The sequence below is a fragment of the Microtus pennsylvanicus genome, chromosome 21 (genome assembly GCF_037038515.1).
Source record: "Microtus pennsylvanicus isolate mMicPen1 chromosome 21, mMicPen1.hap1, whole genome shotgun sequence".
Classification (NCBI taxonomy): Eukaryota; Metazoa; Chordata; class Mammalia; order Rodentia; family Cricetidae; genus Microtus; species Microtus pennsylvanicus.
This window is the reverse complement of record NC_134599.1, coordinates 26,816,447-26,837,742: the sequence shown is the minus strand read 5'-3', so window position 1 is coordinate 26,837,742 and position 21,296 is coordinate 26,816,447. Positions and strand designations below refer to the sequence as shown.

At 42.2% G+C, this 21,296-nt stretch overlaps 1 protein-coding gene across 5 annotated transcripts in view; it reads left to right on the top strand.

Annotated features, from left to right (window-relative positions):
- The window catches only part of Sult6b1 (sulfotransferase family 6B member 1), a 25,069-nt gene extending 3,773 nt beyond the window's left edge, over positions 1-21,296 (top strand). For 4 of the 5 annotated variants that reach the window (XM_075955777.1, XM_075955779.1, XM_075955778.1 and 1 more), the window contains 7 exons: positions 4,904-5,009; positions 6,400-6,512; positions 12,871-12,960; positions 15,783-15,909; positions 17,737-17,831; positions 18,346-18,502; positions 20,974-21,296. In XM_075955777.1, the coding sequence (XP_075811892.1) occupies positions 4,925-5,009; positions 6,400-6,512; positions 12,871-12,960; positions 15,783-15,909; positions 17,737-17,831; positions 18,346-18,502; positions 20,974-21,104 (798 nt within the window). In that variant the 5' untranslated portion in view covers positions 4,904-4,924 and the 3' untranslated portion in view covers positions 21,105-21,296. Of the gene's footprint in view, positions 1-3,250; positions 5,010-6,399; positions 6,513-12,870; positions 12,961-15,782; positions 15,910-17,736; positions 17,832-18,345; positions 18,503-20,973 lie in introns of those variants that run through there. The other variant, XM_075955776.1, reaches the window with a different exon arrangement.

The following is a 21,296-nucleotide window of genomic DNA, read 5'->3' as shown; positions in this document are numbered from 1 at the left end:
TCCAAGATGAAAAATTGAAAAGGCATCATGTAGCTGCACATGCTCCTAAATTCAGTGTGCAACAGGGACAGCGGGAGGAGGGCAGAGAGCGTCGCCGGAAAAGGTCCACTTTCTCAACACAAAATGTTTGAAAAGTCCCGGCTCAGATTCTATAGTAACAAACCAATAGTGTGGTGACATGCCGTATAGCAAGCGAGTCAGAACTGCTTCCTGACGCTGATTTTCTTGAGCAGTGCTTGCAGAATGCTGCAAATATATATGCCCTGAAAAAAAATGATAACTCTAAAATCTGTTCGTCTCCCTAGAATACAGCCAGGCAAATGAAAGGAATTTGAAAATCTATCCAAGGAAGTCAGAAAAATAGAAGTACTTGCTTTAGATTTAATCATGGGCAATGGCTGACATCACTGATGCAGCAAGAATGACTTCTGGGGGTTTGAATAAGAATGGCCCTCGTGAGCTCCTGTATTTGTATGCTTCATCACCAGGGAGTGGAGCTGTCTGAAAGGGCTACAAGGATTAGGAGGAAGTGTGTCACTGGGGTGGAATCTGCAGTTTCGAAGGCCTACACCAGGCCCAGTCTCTCCTCTCTCTGCCTATGAATCAGGCCGTAGAACTCTCTCAGCAGCTTCTCTAGCAGCACGCCCGTCTGTGTGGCACCATGGTCCTTACCATGAAAATAATAGATTAACCTCTGAAACTGTGAGCAAGCCCCCACGTAAATGCTTTCTTTCATAGGAGTTGCCTTGATCATGATGTCTCTTCACAGCAATAGAACAGTGACTAAGACATGGCTCAATTTGCCATTTTATTAGTGGTCCTTGTGAGAAATGCAACGTCATTCAAAAATTTAGTGTCCTTAAAAGGCACAACATAATCAAGAAACTTATAGGAAGCAGTAAAACATACGCTAAACCCATTTTCTTTGTTCCTTGTCGCCAGATCTGTTGTAGTTGATGCCCCATTAATGTTAGGTAAAAGAGAGAGACATATTTGGGTTTTTGTTTGTTTTGTTTTTTTGTCAATACAGGATTTTTCTGTGTAGCTTTGGAGCCTATCCTGTAGACTCAAACTGGTCTCACATTCACAGAGATTCACCTGCCTCTGCCTCCTGAGTACTGGGATTAAAGGCATGCACCACCACCATCCAGCTGAAAGACATATTTGTAAAAGTTAATAGAAGATGATACAAATGCCATTCTGAACTCACATTTAATGAAGTATCATCAAGAACTTTTATGCACAAAAGCATTACAGATGTATGTTATGCAAATCATCAAAACTGAGGATTCTATAAAGGATGGGCAATTAAAATCCTTAGCAGTCCTGGAAATTCTTGTAAAACATTGATGCTGATTAGAGCAACATCATTGACTTTCCAGAAATAAGATGACTAAGTTAGAGCCAGATGATACAAAGAAATGTTATTATTTGAGACATGTTATCAAGTTGTTTGTTTATGGTCCCAACACTGAGTTTATGCCCAAACTTGATGAAAGCTACCATACAGAAAATTTGACTGTATTTTTCTTCTAGATTTTTCAGGTCTTGACTTCCAGGAAACACGAATCTCTCACTTCAAAGTCACAGCGCACCCTTCCCTTCGCTTCTACCGCACACTACAGTTGTGAGCAACTGTTTTCAAAAGTGAGCCAAATAAGTGAAATTGGGAAGCACTTTGAGAGCTCACTGAGAATCGTAACCACTTCCATCCAACCTCAGATGGATGCAGTAGGATCTCAAATGCAACGTCAGAGAGTCCCTGATCTGACTGCTCTGTGTTGCCCTCTTTTATAGTAATGAAAAATAAGTATGTTCATTCTCTTTATTGGTGATCCCAAATGATACTCATTGAACAGTTTTGAGACTCTCTGAGCAAGGTGATGCATAACTGGGATCCTTTTGTGAGGATATTTTTGCTTATCTGTGGCGACTGACGTCGTGAAGATTAGACACAGTAGTTTTTTAAAGCTCACTAGTTTTCATTAGCATTTGCTTATTTGTGTGACGCACAACAATTCTTTGTCCATTGTGACCCAAAGAAGCCAAAAGGTTGGACTCCTCTCTAAAGGATGGGCATACCCCTGCTCTAAAGGGTCACTCTGCAAATGGAAGAAGGACTTCAAGAGTCTCTAAGGTTTAGTCCTAGGCCACATCAGAAAATAGTTCATTCACTGTAAAAGAAAGGGGGAAAAAAAAAGAAACAAACAACGAACAAAAAGGCCTTCATCAGAAAGAAGCCCTAACCCTAGAAAAGACAAGAGAAGAGGAAACTCCTACTTACCTGCCTTAAAAGACAGCCACGAGGCCAGCCTGCTTGCATGTGCCCTGTGCTACTTCATCCCGGCTTTGCTTATTCTTCCTTATTTCAACCACGCGTTCTTTTTTCATTCTTCTCACTTGGGGAATAGACACCTATAGCCTAGATGAAGACAGGAAAGAGAAGTTGATTTAGGGGATGATTTGGGAAAACAAGAGGGACCTTTAAATATGCCATCAGTGTATCTATATCCCAGAACCTGAGTGACAGGACACAGCCAAGGAGAAACTAAGAATTAGCTGACTTTCCACATTGCCTGCCTGTGCCCCATTCATCCCCCTGTCCCTCTCCTACACTCAGAGCCTCCTATAACCACATGGATTAGTGTCAGTGGGATCTGGACCAGGTCCTCCTCAATACTTTATTTACCAAGAAACAAGCAAACAAGACCAAGCTTAAATCAGTCTTGAATTCTAACCTACGGCCAACAAAGACTGTCTGTAATGTGAGCACTAATCCCCACTGAGCAGACAGGCAGGCTATTCAACCAGTTCCTCTTTTCTTTCTTGAGAGGCAGATTCTTAATTACACCTTCCCAACCACGGTGAAAAATCATCCTGTTATTATGTAATAGAATAACTTCAAGTGGTAATCACATATGAAAAACGTAAGAACATTGAGATACTCATAATTCTGATTCTATCTTTTCACAGACTTCTAAAGTGAATACTCAGAAATGTAATCAAATCCAGATTCCCCATTCCTAGCTAGGAATTCTCCATGGTCAGTTCTTCGCCCTTTAAAAAATGGATGCCATTCTCCTCTCCTGCTCATGTAATAAACATTTTAAATAAGTACTTAGCTTTCATGGTAAACAAACCAAAAAGGAAAATTTAAATATAGCTCTGGGCAGAGTGGTGGTGGCACACGCCTTTAATCCCAGCACTCGGGAGGCAGAGGCAGGTGAATCCCTGTGAGTTCGAGGCCAGCCTGGTCTACAAGAGCTAGTTACAGGACAGCTAGGACTGTTACACAGGGAAACCCTGCCTCGGAAAACCAATACATACATACATACATACATAAGTACATATATATACTTGGATAAAATACAAACTCAGTCACTACTCATATTATTCCACAGTTCCTCTCTTCTTCAGACATCGTAAGACAACAAACAACATTTTCACAGCACACATCCGCGCTCGTTCTAACTCACCAGGCCCATCACCTTCCGCTAATGCTCCACCGAGGGGCTGGGCTCCTCCTCACCCTTAATGCTTTCTTTTCAGTCTGCTCAAAAATCTTATGAACTTCTTCATCAAAATGCAAAATCGTTACAAGAGCAATTCCTTTTAGCTGACAAATCATCTGGCCCCGCCCTTCTTGTTGTTATTATATACTTCTCCCGTCGAGGACGCTCATCATGACTAAAAGCTGACAATGGTCTTGTTTCTACTAGCAAACACTTAAAGGAAATTTGCAATTTATAAAATAAGAATCATGTAACTGGAATCCCCTAATGATCCACAGGATCACGCTATTGTGAAATGACACCGTTTCATATTTAAATGGCAATTTTAAAAACAAAAAGGGGGTATCTACACCCACTAAGTCCTCACATACTATGCTACATTTAGCCATGCTAAGTTTTATTGTATTGTATTGTATTGTATTGTATTTTTGCAACCAAAAAAAAAGCATTTTGCTCTAAAGGAGACAAAGCCTAAAGTATATGTTTAATGGAAAGACTTGGAAACTAACCAACAGAAAGGGCCAGATGCTCTTCTAGCATCAGGGTGAGGTTACGCTTGTCTTTCCAGAAGTGACCGGAGGCCCAGATGGCTCCTGCTTGCTGCATCTGACCAGGACACATCCCAGAGACCACTGTCCACATGAAGTGTCAGATGTACACTAAGCCCATCAAAAGGGGAGATGTACCTAGAGATAGCTCTGCTGAGTTCTCCCCTCCAAAGTTCTCCTTTTCTCACCCATTGCTGTATTGCTAAATGAGTGAAGATGAGATTCACAAATCGTTTCAGTAAAAAATTACAAAACCGAGCCCAGTATTCAGGATTGTCCCTAAATTGGGGCTTTAACCACTTAATTAAATTACCCCGGGGCTTTAACCACTTAATTAAATTACCCTGTGGTTTCACTGTCAGGCTAAGCGGGATGTATTTGGAAAACTGCCCATCAAAAGCAAACCAGAAGGCTTATTCCGAGAATTTCTCATAGAAAATCCAATGTCTGGTTTTATTAAATATCTACTTGTTAGATATTTAATGTCTATTAATCTTCTGTTAGGAGATTTTGTTCTTTTTCTTCTGTTGAGTGGGATGTCCGCCGTAACACGATCAGCATCTGTGATAGCGGTCCCAGAAGCCAAGCCTGTCTGCACCTGTGGCTCACCTTTTGTGACGGCGGGATACACAAACAGGATGAAGGAACGGATGAGAACCGGGTGATAGATTTCCATGCGCCTGGGAAGGACTATTAAAGACAACCACTGTACGGGGTGTCACCGGCTGGATTCATTAGCGGGGAGCCAGCATGGCTGACAAGTCCAAGTTTATCGAGTACATTGATGATGCTTTAGAAAAATCTAAAGAAACGGCGCTATCTCACTTGTTTTTCACCTACCAGGGGATTCCCTACCCTGTTACCATGTGCACCTCGGAAACTTTGCGAGCTTTGGACGCCTTTGAAGCCAGAAGCGATGACATCGTGCTAGCGTCCTATCCGAAGTGTGGTAAAGAGAATCTCTTCCCGTGAGCGCATTCTGTGTTAGTTAGGTAGGGGAGGGTGCAAGGTGAAGGTGGGAAGAAGGAGCCTCGTCTCCACATGGAACTCGCTGGAAATCAGCAGCAGCAGGGGAGGGCGGGGAGCGAGACAGTAAAGCAAACGGGTTGTAAAGTCAACAACTGAAAACTTGAAAAAAAAAAATCCAGTAGGCTGGAGGAAGAGGTATGGCACGTGGGCGGAGGGAGGCTCGGCAGGGCCAGAATAAGTAAATATGAATATTTTTGACAGAAAGCAGAAGCATGACATTTCTGTCATGTATGTAATGATTTCCATGTGCTGTACTTCTTTTCAGAATCAAACACCAATCCTCCTGTTTCTCAAATCTGTTTTGTAAAATCCATCATCAACGGAGAATAAGAGATTAAGAATCTAATTTACTATATTTTATATCATCTGTTTTGTTGTTGGGTTTTTTTAATTTGGATTTTTGTTGTTTGCTTTAATTTTGAGGTTCAGGGTGGCCTAGAACTCACAATCTTCAGCATCAGCCTCTAGCATGCTCGGTTGCAGGCATGAGCTATTCCGTCTACTTCAGCTTCTTTTGTTTCTTTCAACTGCTGCTTATTAAAGCCCATTTTTTAACACTTTCTGTTCTCTTATTCAATGCTGGAATCTATTCCTATAGATCAATTTAGGGAAAAAATAAATTATATAAAATGGATATTTCTCTAGCATAATATTCTTCAAGGAGCGCATTCTATGTGCAAATCACGTCAAGGAGACTCCTGTGCCTGATGTGGAGGCGAACATCAGTAATGAGGTTGAGGCAGGGGGTTCATAAGTTAGAAACCACTGTGGGGTACAGTGCAAAACCCTGCCTCAAAACGAAAAGAGACTGTGAGTTCGAGACCAGCCTGGTCTACAGAGCTAGTTCCAGGACAGGCACCAAAGTCACAGAGAAATCCTGTCTCGAAGAACCAAAAAAAAAAAAAAAAAAAAAAAACGAAAAGAGAGGTGGAGGGAGAGAGGGAAAGGGAAGAGGGCAAAATGTGAATTTTAAAAAACTTAAAAATTTCCCAGTACCAAGGAAGCAAAGGCAGGTGATCTACAGAGCAAGTTCCAGGACACAGAAAAATACTGTCTCAAAAAGCCAAAACCAAATCAAACAAAAACAAAAAAAACCCTAAAAACATTAAATTCCATGTTAACATACATAAATGCTCTTTTCTCCAAAATTACTTGTTTCCGCAGCCAGAGTTCTTTCTAACTCTAAAGAAGTGAATGTGCACATCATGGAATAATTGAAAATTGAAAATTAACTCTTCTACACGTTAACGTGATGTATCTTTGTTATTAAGACTCCTTAATGGGTTTCTATTTTCTGTCTTTTCTTTCAGGTTCAAACTGGATTCTCCACATTGTCAGTGAATTAATATTTGCCGTTTCTAAAAAGAAATACACATGCCCAGAATTTCCAGTTCTTGAGTGTGGAGACGCAGAAAAATATCAGGTTAGTACAAACAGTCTTTTGACTTCAGTGAATGAGCGCAGGGAGACTCTTCCTCTGGAGCCATCAACTCTGAGTTCAACAAGTATTAATAATATCATGCTAACAACAATCCCTGAAGCCAGTTCTTGTTTGCTTACCACATCCTCAATCCTCTTCTGGTATTATCTCATTTTCTTACAAAAAAGCCTAATCACCATTTCACAGAAGATGAAGCTGCCATCCTTGCCCAAGATTAAGGAGATAATAAATGGCAGAGCCAAAATTTGAATCCAAGCTGTCTGATTTGAGTTCCGAAAGAATTTAATATAAGGCTGTCCTTACTAGTAGTAGCAATATTTTTAACTTGGGGGGGGGCAAGTAATCCGAGAACACCCAGGAAATGAACTAAAGCCAAAAGATACCGGCATGGGTAGGATGCAAGGCAGAATCCCATCTTCACTACTAAGACACTTTTAATTTCCTTATCTTAATGACGGGTTCTGTGAATGTGAGCAGCGAGGAAATGGTCAAGTCTGAATGAGGGTTCAAAGAGCCACACAGAGCACGTAGTTACTATCACTCTCTTTCCCAGCAGAACTGACTGGGACGCCAGTGTTCAGGAGTAAGGGGCAAGAGGGAGAGTCTGCCTTGGGTCCTTGTGCTTAGACAGCAGGGAGAAGATGGACCAGTCTCTCCTGAGCCCTAGGTGTGTCAGAATGCGGAAAGGAGGGGAAGCTGGACCCAGGGGGACCCCACTACTGCAGTAAAACATCCGGAAATGTTAACCACCAAGTCTCTCCCGGAGCAGACGGAAGAAAGAAACACACTGGGTGGGAACTTTCGGGAACAGCTTCTAGGAATGACCACACAGTCCACATGATTGACAAATACAAGCTTCAAAGTTCCATAGGTAGAAAGAAGGGGGAGTCCCTTTCCATGGGCTGAAGGAAGTAGCAGAAAAAGGCAGTTTGAAGGACAGCTGTTTGAGGACTTGATGCTGAGTGGGAGGCAAGCACTAAATCCTGATCCAGGCTGGCGTCCAGAGCACTTTTTGAAGAGGCAAAAGAGCGCTCAGCAGCCACGTTAAGGCCCAGGGTCCCACACTTCGGAGAGTGGTCCATGCTCGAGTGTATCTGATGGAGGCTCAGATAGAACAGGCTCAGGCTTCGGGGCCAAAAGAACGGACGTCAGCTTAAAGATTTTGCTGAGAGAAGAGACAGGACACGCAGAGAAAAGCGAGCAGCCATCACATAGCCTTGATCCTAGAGACGGTTTAGCATTGCCTTTAGACCGGATGCTAGCAGGTGACCAGCTTTCTTGTTTTTTAAATTTTTTAAAAAAGAAAACAAGCTATCTTTTTTTCATTATACATACCAATCAAGTGACCAGCTTTCCAACCTATACCTTTAAACCCTATTACATCACAGTCTATGATCTTTTTTACTTTATTTGCCAATGTCATTACCTACCTTCAATACCAACAGCTTGTTTTATGTTTGAAACAGGGTTTGGACTGTTGACTTGCATGTTTTCCCATTACGTATGGAATTGTTTCTCCATGAGAGTATATTTTAATTTCAAACAAATTATCTCAAACAAAAGAACATAGCAGAAACCATTCGTATGTGTGTGTGTGTGGGGGGGTGCCCTGTGATGCTGCAGAGAGATTTGATTCTTTGTCAAGATTATGTTTTTCAAGCAGGATCTCATGTAGCCCAAGCTTGCCTCAAATTCCCATTGTAGCCAAGGCTGAGCATAAGCCTCTGGCCCCCTTGCCTCTGCCCTCCAAGAGCTGGAGGCGTGTTCCAGGCATGTTCCAGGCATGTTTTCAAGCATGCTCTACTACTTTCCCAGTTGCCAACCAAGACTTGTGACACGTCAGAACTTGACTGTGAACTTGAGTGTCCTTGGGACAAGGTATTCCTGTTCCTCAGCGGGGGTTATTCTCCTTCCCTGGCCCCACTAGTGTGACTGTAAAGCTACCTGTTGCCACGGGCTCTTTCTAGAACCCTCCCCTTTCCGTCTTTGCCAGCTGTGAAAGGAAAGGTGCGCTTTCTTGTTAGGGAAAATTTCAGCTGTGGTGAAAAGACTTTTGTAGCCTGGGCATTCTTGAAGAATCTAACTCCATTTTAAATATTCACTAAAGAGGGCCTGGAGAATTGGCTCAGGGGTTAGAGACACTCACTGCTATTTATGGGGACTGAGTTTGGTTTCTAGCACTCAATTGATAGCCCACGACCATTCCAGAGTATCTAACACTGTCTCCTGCCTCTGTAGGCACCAGACACACGCATGTTACACATACATACATGCAGGCAAGACACTCATACACATAAAATAAACATTTTGTTCTTAATTAATTAATTTTATTTATAGTATGAGTGTTTTGCCTGCACAAATGTGCATGCCTAGTGCCTGTGGAAGTCAGAAGGGGGCATCAGATCCCCTGGAACTGAAGTTATGGATGGCTCAAAGCCACCATGTGGGTGCTCAAAAGTGAAGCCCTCTACAAGGGCAAGAAGTGTCTAAACCACCAAGACATCTAGGCTGAAGGTTAGTCAGAACAAACTATTTCCAGTGTGCGTGTGTGTGTGTATTCCTTCCTGCCTTCCTAACTCTGTTTTAGGTTTTCATAACTGCAGTGTACCAGAAGTGTTTATTTTTTTTTTAGTCGGACATTTTAGGGGCAAATTTCTATTTCAATTATAATTTAATTGTGTCTACTTTTTAATTTTGGGGGGATTTATCTATAATTTTATGTACATTGGTGTTTTGCCTGCATGTATGTCTATGTGAGGGTGCCAGATCACCTGCAATGGGAGCCACAGCTGTGAGCTGTCAGAGAGGTGCTGGGAATTAAACCTGGGCCCTCTGAAAGAGCAGCCAGTGCTCTTAACTGCTAAGCCATCTCTCCACCCCCAACTGTGTCTCCCTTTTTAACTGCAGTATGTCTTTTATTTTAAACAAAAATCAGTGAGAGGATAAGTTTAAGTTAATAGTGACTCAGTGTACAGACAACTTCCCTGAGAAATTACCACACTGACATCCAAAGGGGTTGTACCAGCTTGTATTCCCACCAGCAATGCAGAAGTGTTCCCTTTTCCCCACAACCTCTCCAGCATAAGCTGTCATCAGTGTTTTTGATCTTGGCCATTCTTACAGGTGTAAGATGGAATCTCAGAGTTGTTTTGATTTGCATTTCTCTGATGACTAAGGATGTTGAGCATTTCCTTTAAGTGTCTTTCAGCCATTTTAGATTCCTCTGTTGAGAGTTTTCTGTTTAGGTCTGTATTCCATTTTTTTTTATTGGATTATGTGTTCTTTTGGTGTCCAATTCTTGAGTTCTTTGTATATTTTAGAGATCAGACCTCTGTCTGATGTGGGGTTAGTGAAGATCTTTTCCCATTCTGTAGGCTGTCGTTTTGTCTTGTTGATCATATCCTTTGCTTTACAGAAGCTTGTCAGTTTCAGGAGGTCCGATTTATTAATTGTTTCTCTCAGTGTCTGTGCTGCTGGGGTTATATTTCGGAAGTGGTTCCCTGTGCCAATGCATTCAAGTGTACTTCCCACTTTCTCTTCTATAAAGTTCAGTGTGGCTGGCTTTATGTTGAGGTCTTTGATCCATTTGGACTTGACAGACACCTTTCCTGTAAGACACATTCAAGCGTCTCTGAAGGAGCCCAATGTAGAATTGGTCTTCATGTAGCCTGCGGCTCAGCTGCGTTACCCATCGGTTTGAATAAAGAGCTGCGTATCTAGTTCTGAGACAATTTCACTCTCCTCTAGGCTGTGCCGCTAATCCTCCTAGTAACTTTGTCATTGTGTATGAGTCCTCGTGTGACCCAGGGCCACGCGATGGAGGAGGAACAGTACGCTATCGCTTAATCTGAAAATGACCATCTAGTTGATGTTGTACAAAGCACCCAAAACCTCAAAGCCTAACTCCAATCTCTAAAACAGAGGCTCCAATGTCTGCCTGGAAACAGTGTTGTGAATGGATGTAAAGTTATTGCAAACGCCACCGAAGACAGCCTAGTGTCCCCCAGCCATCGTCACCACTGATCACCACTTGGACGCATATTGTTGATTAATTTTTTTAATTTTTCAAAGTCTTGATTTATGTTCTTTTGTTTTTTTTTTTGGTTTTTTTAAAGATTTATTTATTAATTATGTATACAGTTTTCCCTGCTGCAGGCCAGAAGAGGGCACCAAATCTTATTACAGATGGTTGTGAGCCACCATATGGTTGCTGGGAATTGAACTCAGGACCTCTGGAAGAACAGTCAGTGCTCTTAACCTCCAGCCCCTATGTTCTTTTGTTTGACTTGATGTCTCCATAGCTATTTTTAAAGGATTAGCTACAAATTTCTGAATATTATTTTATCACTAGAATTTTAACATAACTTATGAAGCTTTGTGTGATCTCTTCAAGCAAAATGAAGCCTTGTCTTCCAAATAAAAATTATTAAAAAATTAAACACTTATAAAGAATATAAATTAAGAACGCTTCACTATTTAAGAGTATTTGTTTTTCAGACAGGTCTCCTGTGGCCTAGAATTCACTGTTTGCCTAGCCTGCTTTGAATTCATGTCCTTCCTGCCTCATCCTTCCTAGTACATATATAACCATGCCTTGAGGTGTCCATAAAACTTTGTTCTTTTTAGTCATTGGTGGAAATAGATAACAGAAAATAATAAATTATTCTGTTCCTCAAGTGGACAAACATTTCATAAATCATTTCTCAGATATTTAGGTAACCCAGGACTTCAATTATGTTGGGATATTTGATTGTATGGGATTAATCCCAGCACTCTGGAGGCAGAGGCAGGAAGCTCTTTGAGTTGGAGGCTGACCTGGTCTACAAAGCAAGTTCCAAGGCAGTCAGAGCTATGCAGAGAAACCCTGTCTCAGGGAGAAAATTGTATCTAGGGGCTAGAAAGGTATCTCAGTGGGTTAGAGCCTCTGCTGTACAAGAACAGGGACCTGAGTTTAGATCTCAGATTCCACATAAAAAGCCAGGTGCTCCCATAAATTCCATTGCTGTAGGTCACGGGGACAGGGGAACTGCTGGGTTTTTGGCTGTCAGCCTAGATTCGTGTTCAGCCGGAGATTGTCTCAAAGGAACAGTGTGGACAGTGCTGTAGCAGCCCCCAGGGCCTTCCTCTGGCTGCTGAGGTACCGGTGCAAACACACATGCAAACATACAATTCCACACTCACAGATAAACATGAGAGTACACACACACACACACACACACACACACACATACACAGAAAAGTTTAAAAACAGATCTAGTTGTTAAAAATGGATTTTAAGGGGGCTGGAGAGATGGCTCAGCAGTTAAGAGCATTGCCTGCTCTTCCAAAAGTCCTGAGTTCAATTCCCAGACACCACATGGTGGCTCACAACCATCTGTAATGGGGTCTGGCGCCCTCTTCTGGCCTGCAGGCATACATCTAGACAGAATATTGTATATACAATAAATAAATATTTTTAAAAAATTTATTTTAAGGAACAAGTCTTCTGACTTGGATATTTCTATCAGAGGCCATGATAGAGAAGAGATACAAATAAAACAGCCAAATGTGTTTTCTGAATTTGCTTGAACAGAAAGAATTTAAGTGACCAAGATTGAGAATGAAAAGCAGGATCCGATAAAATAGTTTAGGTGAGATTAATGATTTGTTTATGATTCTTCATGAAAAAAATTGGGCACAGAAAAGAAAGTTATTATAGAGTGCTCGAAGCCACCACTTAGATGCCATGCTTCTAGGCAACTGAACACACACACGTGCACACACACACACATACATTCCCACACTCACACATGCACTGTTTCATACACATATTCTCTCACAGACACACATCCACTCAGACATACCCTCTCACACATTCACATACCCTCAGAATGCTCTTACACACTTACGAGCATACAGTCGTGTGCACGCATTCTCTCTCTCACACACTCTTATGAACACACAGTCGTGCACACGCATTCTCTCTCACACACTTATGAACACACAGTCGTGCACACGCATTCTCTCTCACACACTTATGAACACACAGTCGTGCACACGCATTCTCTCTCACACACTTATGAACACACAGTCGTGCACACGCATTCTCTCTCACACACTTATGAACACACAGTCGTGCACACGCATTCTCTCTCACACACTTATGAGCACACAGTCGTGCACACGCATTCTCTCACACACACTCTCACAGTCATACACGCACTCACACACTCTCGAAGACTCACATAATTCTTTCATGCATATTTGTTCACATACCCTCTCACGTGCACACTTACATACACACACGCTCTCTCTCTCTCTCTCCTCACACACACACTCACCTTATTGTGCTGTTTTGTAGAGAATGAAGCTGTTTCCTTCACCAAGGATTCTGACAACTCACCTCCACTACGACAAACTACCTCAGTCTGTCTTCAAGAGCAAAGCCAAGGTGAGTGAATTGAAACATATTAAAAGATTTATTTTCGTTTTGCATATGTATGTGTTTTGCGTGCATGTATGTATGTGTATCTGTTATATCCAGATCCGCAAAGTCCCCCAAAAACCAACAATGAGACTGAGTCCTGTACAAAAAAGCAGAGCCTTTATTCTCCACAAGTTTGCAAACTCGGACTCTCCATCTGCCTAATGATCAGAATAACCGGAGAGCCCCAAGCTCAGTTAGGGTTGGGTTTGTATAAGTAGCAAAGGTGGGGATGAGGGATTTCTAAGGTTCAGGACCCCAGATTAGCTGACATTTGTCTAGGGGTGTCCTGGTGAGTGTGCTGGCAGCTGATCCTATCTACAATGGTTGGAACATTAGAAATTTCCTGTGGATGATCTGTTCCTGGGTGGTGCCTGGGTAGTCTCAGTTTGTGGTCTTTCTTGGAACCAGGCATTGCCTTACAGTAAACTACTGAGACTCAGGCCCCTACTGACCTTGTCATGGCTGGGTCCTACATATCATGTGTGTACTGAAGTTGAAACTTTCATGTATACGTACAGGCCATCCTTTTATTTCTCTGGATTTTGTTTGCTTGTTTTGTCTAGACCTTGATTTTTGTCAGTGTTAGAGATCAAAGCCAGAGCCTCACAGGTACTAAGCAAGAACTCTACCACTGAGCTAGTCAGCCCTATAGTTATCGGCTTTTGGTGTGATGAGCTTGCTCATACTCATGGAATTTGAATATGTGAAATGCGTAATGTAGTATTTCTTTTATTGTTTCTTTCTTCCCATGTTTTTGCTGTGGCTGCGTACAAGCCAAATGCACTTCAATTTTTATAGAAAGCATACATAGAATGAAATGTGCAGTTTATTGTCATCAGTTTTACAATTCATAGCTTCAAAATCTCACGCTTTTAAAGAATATAGTCTCGATGCTGGAGAGATAGCTCAGAGGTTAAGAGTATTGCCTGCTCTTCCAAAGGTCCTGAGTTCAATTCCCAGCAACCACATGGTGGCTCACAACCATCTGTAATGAGGTCTGGTGCCCTCTTCTGGCCTGCAGGCATACACACAGACAGAATATTGTATACATAATAAATAAATAAATAAGATTTATTTAAAAAAAGAAAATATAGTCTCCTAAAATTAGCACTATTTTTTCTGTTGCAATCTGCAACCATGTTATTTATGAATTTCCCATATAATAACAATAGTCATCAGACAGAATTGCTGTTGCTTTGGCTACTCTTACCATTTGCTTACAAATCTAGCACCAGGAGTGGCCAGGCAGGCCCGCAGCCCCAGCACTCAGTCATACTTTGCTCTTCTTCATCCATCTTCCCCGCTCCTCCCACCCTCCTGCCCCCACTCTTCTGGGTCCCCTTCTGCTTTCATATCACAGGTATTCTCTCCCCGTATCTCTTGTTCCTTTTCATGGTCTGCCTTCTATTTTCATGATCTACACACACACACACACACACACACACACACACACACACACACACACACACACACACACACACACACACACACACACACACACACACACACACTCTGCATATATGAGCTCTTCCTTTGAGACTGCCAGGTAAGGAGAAACAGGCCAAAGCTCCAAAAGCCCTTGAGGAGCAGGCTAAGCAGCACTGACTTGTTTCCAAAGGACTGGTGCTGCCCCCTGCTGGTTTCAGCGTCCACTTACGTGGAGTTTTACTCTAGTCCAGAAACTTAACCCAGTGGAGGATCACCTTCCCCTGTTTTTCAGAAATCCTCTTGACTTTTGCCTGTTTCTCCATATCTGGCTTCTGCTGTGAAGGCGAACCCTAACCCAATCCAGACCAACCCTTGCCTCCTCCACACAGCAAGGGGCTCCCGCCCCGAAGGGATTAGACACAAACCACACCCAAACACCTGTTTTCACGGAGAGATCCTTTATTAAGTGAGTTTTAGTCGCTGCTCACTGACTCGGGCAGAAAAACAGCAGCAAAATGCCCTTGCAGGTGTAAGTTTTAAGACGAGAAAAGGGGAGGTCTATTTTTGAATGGCCTTGTTAATTAGGTGAATCAAAGGGGACTTTTGATTGCTGGACTTCAGTACTCTGATTGCTGGATCTTAAGTAAGCAGTCTCAGAAGGAGGAAGTGGCTAAATAGGGAAGAGAACTTCGTGGCTAGCTTTAGAAATATAGCCTAATGGTTTGCTGAGATAGAGGGAAATGGGGGAGACGGGCAAGGCCTGCCAGAGCCATAGGCTCAGAGTGGGCTAGTGTCGCTTCGAGCATGCTCAGCTCTGTCCAGGAATTGAAACAGGAAGTGTCTGAAGTCTTGCTTACACAAGGAACACTCATGCACTCCCCGACAATCCCTTGGTCCTCTCGCACCATCCCTTGGTCGCCTTGGGATCCAGTTTGATCTTTCCAGTGCTCATTTCACAATTTTCATTCAAAGGCCACAACTGTCGTTGGAGAAGGGAACCACGGAAATGGAGGTCCCACTCCATCTGCATTCCTGGACTGGCGCCTCTACCCCTAGTACTCATGACCCTTAAGACTGGTCTACGATTATCTGGGGTTTTACCTCAGTCTCCGAGACTGTGCTTGTCAAATTGCTCTGCTTTGCCTTTTCGTTTTTCCTGCGCCTGCCCTTTGTGGTCTGTTTAGACCATGTCGTCATGATTAGCTAAGGTCCTCTCAGTGTCCCAGACTTCCCAGCTGTGATTTATCACGGTCCCTCTTGCTCTCTGTATTGACACAATTGCGACGTTGTTCACCCTCTGGCTTTTCCGAACTGCAATATACAAAGTTGCATAAATTAACTTCGTTTTTGTTCCCTAGATATTGGTGATATTTCGAAACCCTAAGGATACAGCAGTGTCTTTTTTTCATTTTCATAACGATGTCCCGGATATTCCAAGCTATGCCTCCTGGGATGAATTCTTCAGACAATTCATGAAGGGACAAGGTAAGCCTGTTAATAAAAGAATTTTTCCTTCGGCAGACGAACACATAACTTTGAAAACATAAATGTAAAGAAGATTTAGGAAGATCTTGGGACCAAAAGGTTGCGTTTAAATGAGGTTTTACACAGACCTGCCAAGCAATTCCATGCGTAAAGCAATTACAATCCACCTTTGGTTTCAAAGATACTCCAGACCCGTGCAGAGACCTCTTAATACCACTCATGGTGTGGTGACCCCCACCATAAAGTTATTTTTATTCCTACTTCAGAACTGTAATTTTGCTGCCGTTATGAAGCATAATATAAATATGTGATATTTCTGATGGTCTTGGGTAAGCTGGGTGAAAGGGTCTTTCAGCCCCCAAACGCTGACCCCCAGAGAGCTACTGCCCTGGAGAGTTCAGTTCTTGGACTGTGACAACCAAGTGGTCACAGAACAGATTCAGAAGAGAGATGTTATTTAAGAGTCATGTAGAAAAGTATTTCTACTTAGTTTCTCTTGAGCCACGGTATTATACAGTGTCAAAAAACCCAAGGAAGATAAAAAGCTTTTAAAACCATAAGTTGTATAACTACACCAAAGACATTTTTGTTAGATTATGTAAACATCCTATCTCCAGTTATTAATAACTACTATTTTAAATTATTTATTTTCGTTCTTTGATAATGTCATATGTTTATAATAAATTTTAGCCTTCTCTCTCCCCATTACCTTGTATTATTCTCCTTGCTTTTCTTTTCCCATTGAAACCTTCCTTTCCCTAGCAATTCCCCTTCCTCCTCCCTGTCTTGTTTTATTTAGGTGTGACTCGCTGAGTTTAAACAGGATTGTGTTTTAGTTTTTTTTTCCTGTCACTCTGTTAAGTAAAACACCACGTCCAGGACTGCTTATAGGAGTTTGTCAGGCGGTGGTGATGCACGCCTTTAATCTAAGCACCTAGGAGGCAGGGCAGGAGGATCTCTGAGTCTGAGGCCAATGTGGTCTATAGAGTGAGTTCCAGGACATCTGGGGCTACACATACATGGACACTTCATACAGTACTGGCCCCTTAGAAAAGATTAATATTGGACCGAGTCACTTCAGCAAGGCAAACCCGTTAGGAGACGCTTATGAAGCGTCTCCATTCATCTAGATGTCTCCATTCATCTAGAAACACTTCATGGAGACTGTGTGGAGTCAGGCAGGGTAAACCCATCACGCGGCTCCATATACATAACATGAGGAAACATTCAATGATGATGTTTGGTACTTGCGGGACAATCTAAAGAATCTACCCCACTGCATTCATTCTTTCTGCCTCCTCATTTGATTGGCAGTAAGATATGGCAGTGATAACTTGGACAGGATTTCTTCTGTGCAAAATTCTTCCACTCAGCTTCAGAGCAGCTGACCATATTGTGGATGCTGTGTCTTCAGCCGTCTCAGCCCCTGCCGCTGTAACTCCCAGCAGTGACAGACTCTTGAATTGCAAAGCAAAATAAACTTTTTTTTTTTTTGCATAAGTTGCTTTGGTCCGAGCATTTTATCACAGCAACAGGAGGGAAATTCAGACGCACGCACTTTGTCTGAACTATCTTGTCCCTCCCATTCTCAGGAATGTCTTATAGCTCTGGCCAGATCATCTTCATAACCTGCTCAGATGTATTATTAGTGGAAACTATTCAAAAAAAGAAGACATGGATAGAAATGGACAGGGAGAAAGGCGTATGCCACCTCTTTGGAGGCAGATTTGTAATAGGCATAATCTCCTTTGAACACATATCCATATGTTTGTATCCATTTTCCTCCATTATGTAGTTACTTTAAAAGCTTTTTTCCTTTGGTTTTAGTTTCTTGGGGAAGCTATTTTGATTTCGCAATCAACTGGAACAAATATATTGATGATGAAAATGTTAAGTTCATATTATATGAAGATCTGAAAGAGGTAAGATTATGGTCATTGATATTCAAGGGCAATATTTATTAGTGACCACAACACAGAGCATATACTTAGGATGCCTGATTGTGTGAACAAATAGCATATTCAATTTTTAAAATTTTTGATACCTAATAAAAAACTAGAAGTCCACTACACATAAAGAAAGGCTTAGTTTGTTTGCTAGGTAAATGAAATAATGATTGCGGATTAATAACTGCTCTCTTTCCCTTTGTGATGGACAGTCCATGTTAGCAATGGAAGAAACACTAGGTGGGGCTCAGTTAATTTAACCTAGTCTGCATTTGAATTAGGGAGACCTACTTCCCTCATCCAGGCTGGAGAAGAAACTTGCTCAGCCCAGGAATGGGTACAAGGACTTCAAAGGGCTGTGCCACATATCACCCTTTCTCAAAAACTAAATGAATGGCTGAATAAATAAATGAAGACTGATTTAAGAAAAACCTTGCCCCAGCAAACCCCACTGAAAGATGTTTATCTTTTCAAATATTTTTGCTTTCAGAATCTGGTTGTTGGAATAAAACAGATCTCTGAATTCCTTGGCTTCTCTCTAACTGATGAACAAGTACGAACTATCTCAGCCGGGTGCACCTTCCAAGCGATGCGGGAAAACTCTCAGGAGACGCATGGTGCTATCGGCCCCTTCCTGTTCCGCAAAGGTAAAGCGGCTCTCATTTGTGGGGTGTTGTGTCAGCCCCACGCTGAGAAGGAAAGCCAAACCACGGTGTCTGAGACAAGACAGGGTGTTGTCTTTTCTCCTTTAATAAGAATTCAGGACAGGGGGAGCCTGGAGCTGTAATTGGTGGCTGTTCACTGTCCTTTGCGCACTAAGTGCCCAGTGATGGCAAAGCAGCAGCTGGAGCTCCAGCATTCAGGACTCAGGTAGGAAAGGGAGACAGCAGAGGAAGGATCCTGTACAGTAGCTAATCTGCCCCTTCTGGAGCTTTCCACTAAGCCCCATTCAGTGGTTGCCTGCACTTATTCATCATCCCTCCCGACAGCGGTCCTTGGAAATGTAGTTTCTTATTGATGCTAGGTGCATTGGTACTCACTGAAAGTCAGAATTTTGCTAATACACAAGGAGGAGAAAATGGTCACTAGGTAGGTAATCGGGTATTTACAGACAATTTTACTTCATTTCATTAGAGTATTCTAAGTTCGTATCAAGTTCTATAATTCTATAGGTTAGGACTTTCCACTTTCATTTTATTGAATATTTAATGAAAATATAACAATGTTTAAAATTTTTATTACACTTAGTGTGTGTGCGCCATGAGATGCACGGGGTGGTTAGAGGACAGATTGTGGAAGTCAGTTTATGTGGGACCTGGAGCTAGAACTCGGGCTGTTAGGCTTGGGGACAAGCGCCTTCATCTGGTGGGTCACCCCATCAGCCCTATAACAAGACTTAAAGGTAGCATAGGGAACAGCAAGGATGAGCACAGCTAATGTGGGAACTGGTTGCATACTGACCGGAAGATTGTGTTAGGGTTAACGTTTGTAACAAAAGGAAACAAAAGATTTACTTTTGCGATGTAGGAAAAAAGCTGAAGCCCCAGGACCTTGCTTTTCCGTTGTCATACTTCAGGATTTGAGCCGAGTCTATTCCTTATGTTAATTTTTTGACTCATCTATCTTAAATATCCAGTATGAACGGAAGATGAAATAGGAACCTGGCTGTAGCTGGATTCCTGCATAACTCTGCTTCTTATGCCTTATTCAGAGGGAACTAGAACCCATGCATTGTTCATCAAGTGTTATTTGGAATGGAAAACTCCTACAACGAAGTAAATCTTATGTTCCTTGTAGCGCGTCCAGAAGGCTGGGGAATATGGAAGGGCAAGAAAATAAAACACAAGTCATTTACAGATGTCATCAAAAATTTAAATTTCTCCCGCCTGAGTCACGTTTTACTTTTTGACATGTTTCCTCCCAGCAATTTTCTGTTGAGGACAGTTTTGTCTTGTTTCATTTCCTTAATGCGTCATAACTGTTTTGTCATGTCGGTAAGCCTGTTTCATCAGGACACATTTCAGTGCTTGTGTGACATAGAGCTCGCAATTCCAACTGAAAACATTCAAAGAGTCCACAGAAAGAAATCATTTATTTTTCATGCGTTTTTTTTTTTATCCTCTGTGTGTATGTACATTTGGGTGTGAGTATGTATGTACCTTTGAGTGTGTTAAAGTTATCTCAATTCAGGAAATAACCAGGCTAGCTAAACGATAAACAATTATATTTTTATTTATTATAAGGAGGAAAACTCATGAAACAGGAACAAGAAGTCCAAGCTCAGTTGTGCCGCAAAGAGAGCACATCTGGGCCGAGCAAAGACACACCCTAACTTGGTCCCGCCTCTTAAAGATAATTGGTTAACAGGCTTCCCTATCATCAGTGTATATGTACGTGTTGGAAGCTCACATGTGCATGTCAAGGTGTGCATGTGGTGGTCATTGAAGTTGCATAGTGTTGGAGTGGGTGTGGCCTCGCTGGGGTGGGTGTGGCCTTGTTGGAGTGGGTGTGGCCTTGTTGGAGGAAATGTGTCCCTTGGGGTGGGCTTTCAGGTTTCAGAAACCCAAGCCAGGCCCAGTGGCTCTCTCCTCCTGCTGCCTGCAGATTCAGATGTAGGAGTATCTCTTACAACTGCTGTGACCAACGTGTCTCTTCTAATGGTGACAACTCCTATACAATAAAGCATTTAACTGAGACTTGCTTACAGTTCCAGACAGTCTATGACCTGCATGGAAGGAAGCATGGAAGCATGCAGGCAGATGTGGTAGCTGAGAGTTCTGCAGCTGGATCTGCAGGCAGCAGGAGGAGAGAGCCACTGGGCCTGGCTTGGGTTTCTGAAACCTGAAAGCCCACCCCCAGTGACACACTCCCTCCAACAAGGCCACACCCACTCCAACAAGGCCACCTCCTAATCCTTTCAAATAGTGCCACCACTCCCTAAGCATTCAAATATACTAACCTATGCGGGCCATTCTTATTCCAACCACCACAACTATGCCGCGTTAACCTTTTAAAGTGAACCACTGAAATAACAAAAGATAAAATTGGGTATCATACAGGATAAAATTAAGAAATATCCTAACCTAGGCCTGAGTCTTTTGTCTTCTCTGTGTTATAGGTGAAGTTGGTGATTGGAAAAATTTGTTTAACGAAACTCAGAGCCAGGAAATGGATGAAAGATTCAAAGCGTGTTTAGCAGGCACTTCCCTTGGAGCCAAGCTGAAGTATGAGCCACATTGCCTGGCTTGATTCTGGCCAAGCTGGATGACTTGACTATTTTCTTTTCCCTAATAATAATTGGATTTATATAATTACACAATAATTCAATTAAATAGTCACATAATGACAATCAAGTAACATGTAATTCTGAATAGTGAGGAAGTTAACGGCTGAAGTCTTTGAGCTCAAATTAAACTTTGTCCTCTTTGTGAAGAACTGGAA